The sequence below is a fragment of the Juglans microcarpa x Juglans regia genome, chromosome 3D, assembly GCF_004785595.1.
Source record: "Juglans microcarpa x Juglans regia isolate MS1-56 chromosome 3D, Jm3101_v1.0, whole genome shotgun sequence".
In the NCBI taxonomy this organism is placed as follows: domain Eukaryota; kingdom Viridiplantae; phylum Streptophyta; class Magnoliopsida; order Fagales; family Juglandaceae; genus Juglans; species Juglans microcarpa x Juglans regia.
The window spans coordinates 31,110,547-31,116,737 of NC_054598.1; the positions used below are offsets into that span (position 1 = coordinate 31,110,547).

The window sequence follows — 6,191 nt, forward strand, 5'->3', positions numbered from 1 at the left end:
TTAACTCACTATACAAACCAAGCTAATTAAATACTCACTTCATATAATGGTGTCGATTTATGTCTATCTTTCTTATACTGTTAAAATTTAAAATTCCTAAACGTATATAAATTTTCATAAAAATTTTAGTCACATAGCAGTTAAAAGAAGACTGCTTGACTTATACTGCTTTTTTTTTTTTTTTGGTAGAAAAAACAATGTTATTTTGGTGGAAAAGAATAAGAAGGACGAGATGAGTGTGGCGCGCCGGAGGGCGACGGGTGGCGCAGAATGACTGCTATCCACCACCTTAGCCAGACCTATATACCATCGCTTCTCGTTTCATGGATCCCCAATTTGAGCCTCTGCCTATTTCTATTTCTATTTCTATTTCTTTTTTTAAAAATATATTTTATTATAATATAAAAATACATAAATATTAAAAAAGAAATTAGAGAATTGAGGTGAATCATCTATAGAATTGATAAATGATATACTTTTCCTATACTTTAGCATGTTCAATTAATAAAACTGAAGGTCTAGTTTTATCGATGGAATTCCAATAAAAAAATTAAACTCATCTCAAACTATTTCATACATTTCAACCTAAAAGGTTAAACTCATCTCAACTTAAAAAATTTAAATTCTTCTAGAACTCACAAAATACTATTATTTATAATTCAACTCAACTTATCTCAACATCTAAACATAGTGTAAGGAGTGACTACCTTTAGTCATGATTTATTTTTATTTTTAAACTAAATAGTGATTCCTTTTAAAAGAAATTTACAAATTTATTTTTCAAACTTATTTAAAACGAGAAATCCATATTTATATAAAAAACAAAAAAATGATAGAATAAGTTTGGATAGTGAGTTGAGATAAAAATTGAAAGTTGAATAAAATATTGTTTAAATATTATTTTTTAATATTATGATTATTTTAATATTTGAAAAAATTAAATTATTTACTATATTTTATATGAAAATTTATAAAATTTATAATGATAAGATTATAAGATAAGATGAGATATCTCAATCTATAATAATTCATCTCATCTCTATTTCTTCATTATTGATTAAATTAATATTTTAAACTTTTGCGATACAAAGATGTGACTAATCTTGTAGGGAGGACCAAACGAAGTTGAAGTTGAACTTTGGAAACGACAAACGTGGGTCAACAGTCAACACCTGTTTCCAGTAGTCAAAATTTTTTGTATAAACTATATAAATAAAATTAAGTTGTCGTTGGTTTTCTCAAAAAATTTTTTTATCTTATTTTATCTAATTATTATAATTTTTTAAATTTTATATAAAAATAATATTAAAAAATACCTAATTCAGTTCCATTCAACAGCTGTCTCCCTCAGACTCAGTCAACCATGGGCGCTAGTACGTAGTTCGGTTGAACACCCTTAGGCGCTACGCTTTAATTCGGTCCATACTGCAAGGCATTCATATGCCCCCATACATACGCATGCTCCACGTGCCATTCAGTTCTCTCTTCTCCGAAGCTTGTCACAAGAGGCGTTTGATCTAAAGGGATTATTCTTAATTCAACGTGGAGTTGCCATTTGGAGATTGAGTAATCTTATATACCATTTTAGGGTATGTAAATTTTACACATTTTATTTAAAAAATAGTAAAATTTATTATTAAGAAATTAATTTTTCGTGTGAATCTTATGTTCATCTATATTTTTTAAAAGAAGTGCGCTAGGTTACACATTTTAAAATTTTAAATATTATTGAGTTTTGTTATATACAAGCAAGTTGGTGTACTAATCTGCGTACTAATATTGTTACATTCATATTCTAAATTTAGATTAGTATTGTTTTCAATAAAATCTATTTTTTAACCAATCATATTGAATGGCTGCACATATTAGTGCACATAATCGCTTGCAATTAGATTTTTCCAATATTATTTCTCTTAGAGATGTTAGTTTTTTGCAATGGCTAGATTGATGCAACATGTCTCTATATCATTGATGTGTCTTAATACAATCTGTTAGTAGTCATTTACATGAAGAGTAATGCTACGTATAAGTTTTAGGTATATACAAATCTCGTACAAACTCTTTATAAAATGATAGATCCCATTAAATTTTTTTTTCTCACTTTTTTTTCATGTAGACTTCACCTTTTTATAGGGGATTTATGTGAATCTTGTATAGTTGAAACTAGTTTAAAGCATTATAAAAACCTTTTTCTCGCATGTCTAAAAAAAACTTAATAGCATAAATATTTCAATTAATGAAGAATAAGCTGTGATCAATTCAGTTCAGTTTAATTTTAAACTGAGTCTAACATCAAAGCACTCAACTCTTAAATTATTAAACTCATTTCAACTCAAAACCTCCTTACATGTGGGATCCACAACCTTTTCAACTCAACATATCTTTATATATGAGACACACAACCTTTTTCAATTAGATAAAACTACAGCCACCGTTGTTTTACACCGTGTTTGAGTCCCGCCTGACGTGTGCATGCCACTATGGCATTTCCTTCCCTAATTTTTTTTTTTTTCATTTGCTTCTTCCTTCCTCAGTCCTGCGCCCGTTTCCATTTCTTTCCTCTGCACCCATTCTGCATTGCCACATACAGATTTCTCAACCACAACAAGTTCTATAATTTTCATGCAAAATGGGTCTCTTGTGCCGGTCAAAATGGGTCTCTTGGGAGCAGTCAATCGAAAAACGGAAATGGGTCTCTACTTGTTTGGGGAAAAACGAAATGGGCAATCAATCGGGATTTGGGGGAGATGGGTCTCTTGTGCACTTGTTTGGGGCAATGCAGAATGGGTGTAGAGGAAAAAAATGGAAACGGGCGCGGGACTAAGAAAGGAAGAAGCAAATGAAAAAAAAAAAGGGAAGGAAATGCCACAATGGCGTGCACACGTCAAGCGGGACTCAAAAAACGGTGTAAAACAACGGTGGTTGTAGCTTTATCCTTTTTAATTTCTCATAAATAGTATTAAACTCATCTTTATATTTAAATACATTTAAATTCATTTTAGATGAATTTCACATAACTCACCCTACCTACTCAGTTCACTACTACTTATAAAGAACTTAAATCAACTCAACATCTAAACGTAATTTAAATAATTTTTGGAGGTGGTGCAAACTGAGGTGCGTGGCCGGTACACTTAGTTAATTATGAAAGTGGTGAAATCCACATTTGGAAGTGAGAATTAAGCATCATGTATGCATGTATTGGATGAAGGGAACTGACACATCTAATTTTCAAATACTATTTATTGCAGAATTGATTACCACCAATATTTCACATTATCTTTTCCCCCCTAAAGTCAGAAAAGTTTAACATTCCAAAGAAGAAAAATATGGAGCAGCTTTGAAAATTGTTGAATAATTTTAATTTAATGCCTCTGTACCCCAGCATTTATTACAAATATTATGTACAAAATAGAGAGAGATACCTTCAAACACACACGCGGACAGTCGGAGAGAGCGGCTTTACCCGAAGAGCAAAAAAATCAAAAGATAATGAACGAGAGGGGGCCTGCTAATAAAGAATGAAAAATTTTAAACATAACGTCACATTCTTATACATCATTTAAAAATATATAATTTTATCATTTTATTTTAATATTTTATAAAATATAAAATATAAAATATAAAAATAAAAAATAAAATCATATATTTTTAAATAATGTGCAGAACATAAAATTTTTATATAACACAACTCTCACTTAAAAATATATAATTTTATCATTTTATCCTCACATAAGTTTAAAGTGGTGCGTAAAATGTTGAACTTTTGTGCAGTGACTCATAAAAAATTGTCAAACTTTTGCATGGATGACGCACTCAACATTTGGAAGGCCATTGTGGATTGGTTAGTGGCAACTTGGTGCATGTTTTTTTGTATATATACAGAAGAAAATACCTCATACATGTTCATCAAGCTCATCCACTTCTCCTAAGAACGGGGCTAAGCTCCATCTCTGCACTCTAGAGATTGATCGATCATGGAGGTCTGGTTCATCATCCTCATCTCTCTCTGTGCCTGTTTTTCCCTAAAATTACTCTTCAGCTTTTTCTCTTCCTCCAAAACCACCAAGAAGAATGTTTCCCAAGGCAATCTCCCGCCGGGACCCCCAACTCTGCCTTTCATAGGAAATCTTCATTTGCTTCCCAAATCCATGGTTGATTTGAGATCTCTCATGTATGATCTCTCCCACAAGTATGGCCCGATTCTGACCGTCTATCTCGGCTCTGAACCCCTCATCTTCATCACCTCCTACACCCTTGCCCACCAAGCCCTTGTTCGACACGGCGCCACCTTTGCGAACCGACCTGCAGTCGTCCCCGTTAGCTCCGTTCTCAGCAACAACCACAAAGATATCGGCGGATCCCCCTTTGGCCCAACCTGGAAAGCCCTCCGTCGTAATCTCATTTCGGAAGTTCTCCACCCGACTTCGTTGAAATCTTACTCTGTTGAACGCAAGCGTGTCTTGGACTCATTGATCAAGGGCTTCCATGAATCTTCCAAGCTCAATCAGCCCGTCCGTCTGCTCGATCATATCCACCCCGCTTTATTTTCCTTGTTCATTCGCATGACTTTCGGAGAACTCAGCGAGACTCAAATCAAAGAAGTTGAAGGAATACAATATCAATTTCTTGTCTCTTACGAGCAGTTCACTGTGCTCGCTACCTGGCCCAGACTGGGGAAGTTGCTTCTCAGAAACCGTTGGAAAAGGTACCTACAATTCTTGAAGAAACAAGATGATGTGATTTTGCCATTGATCAGAGCCCGGAAGAAGTTGAGACAAGAGAGAGGCAAGGCATTCGAACTGATTTCTTACATAGATTCCTTACTGGACCTGAAAATACCCGGAGAGAAAGGTAACGTGGAAGAAGCAGATATTCTGAGCTTGTGCTCGGAGTTAATCAATGCAGGAGGCGACACAAGTACAACGATGCTGCAGTGGGTTTTGGCATATTTAGTGAAACACCCACGAGTTCAATCCAAACTTTTTGCAGAAATCAGCGAGGTGGTGGCAAAAGGAGCGAAAGAAGTTGAGGAAGATGATTTGCACAAGATTCCATATCTGAAAGCAGTGGTTCTCGAGACTCTGAGAATTCACCCTCCAAACACCTTGTTGGTTCCACACACAGCCATGGAAGACGCTGAGCTCGGCGGCTACACAATCCCAAAAGACACGAAGGTGAACATCGTGACAGCACTGATCGGGAGAGATCCAAACGTGTGGGAGAATCCCATGGAGTTCAGGCCGGAGAGATTGTTGACTAGTGAAGACATTGGAGAAGAAGTGTCTGATGTAACGGCGTTCAAGATGATGCCCTTCGGTGCTGGGAGAAGGAAGTGTCCCGGGAACAAACTAGGATTGCTTCTCCTCCAGTATTTTGTTTCAAATCTGGTCTGGAATTTTGAGTTCAAAACAGTGGATGGGGAAGGTGTTGATCTTTCAGAAAAGGTAAAGTTCTTGATTGTGATGAAGAATCCAGTGCGAGCCTATATATCTCCAAGAATCAAATAGCAAGACAGATCCAACACTGTTACTTTGAAGAATGAAATTAAGGACCTTTTGTTCCTCATTTGACATCCAGATGATCCGAAAGCTGAAATTCATCCTTTCTCCCTATAACAGGAGCAGGGCTAAAAGACTGATCTGATCTGATCTGATCTGATGATCCCATTGTAGTGATTTCTTTTTCTTTTTGCTTTTGTTCTATGATTATATATGCTTTCTGTCTTTATTATTGATCAGTCTTGTTATTCGTGCTGAAATACAGGGAAATAAATAGCCCGTGATGTTGGAGGACAAGCATGTTTTGCGTCTGCATTTTAATGAGCAAATTTTACAAATTACAAGTCCTCCAAGAACATAAACTAAACTGCATCTTCTGAAATAATTTGGCAACTCAACCATTAATTGATACTTGAGTTGCAATTCCAAGATGTTTAGGTTGTGTTTGAAATCGAACTCGACTCATTTTAACTCATTTCAAATCAATTATTGATGGGACTCATCTCAACCTACTTCATAATTTTTAACCTAAAAAATTAAATCATCTAAATTTTAAAAAATTAAACACATTTCAATGAGATCCATAAAAGATTACTATTTATAATTTGGCTCCTGTTTTGTACTGATCTTCCTTTGAAGCCGCCAAGCATTAACCGATCTAATGGTTGAGTGAATTGGTCAATGATATAA

At 34.8% G+C, this 6,191-nt stretch overlaps 1 protein-coding gene across 1 annotated transcript; it reads left to right on the forward strand.

Moving 5' to 3' along the window:
- Positions 1 to 2,114: 2,114 nt before the first annotated feature.
- On the forward strand, positions 2,115 to 5,573 carry LOC121253849 (cytochrome P450 89A2-like). The gene is made up of 2 exons (XM_041153774.1): positions 2,115 to 2,194; positions 3,912 to 5,573. Exon 2 carries the CDS (start codon positions 3,978 to 3,980, stop codon positions 5,508 to 5,510), a length of 1,533 nt encoding a protein of 510 aa, XP_041009708.1. The 5' UTR covers positions 2,115 to 2,194; positions 3,912 to 3,977; the 3' UTR covers positions 5,511 to 5,573.
- The last annotated feature ends 618 nt before the right edge of the window (positions 5,574 to 6,191 follow it).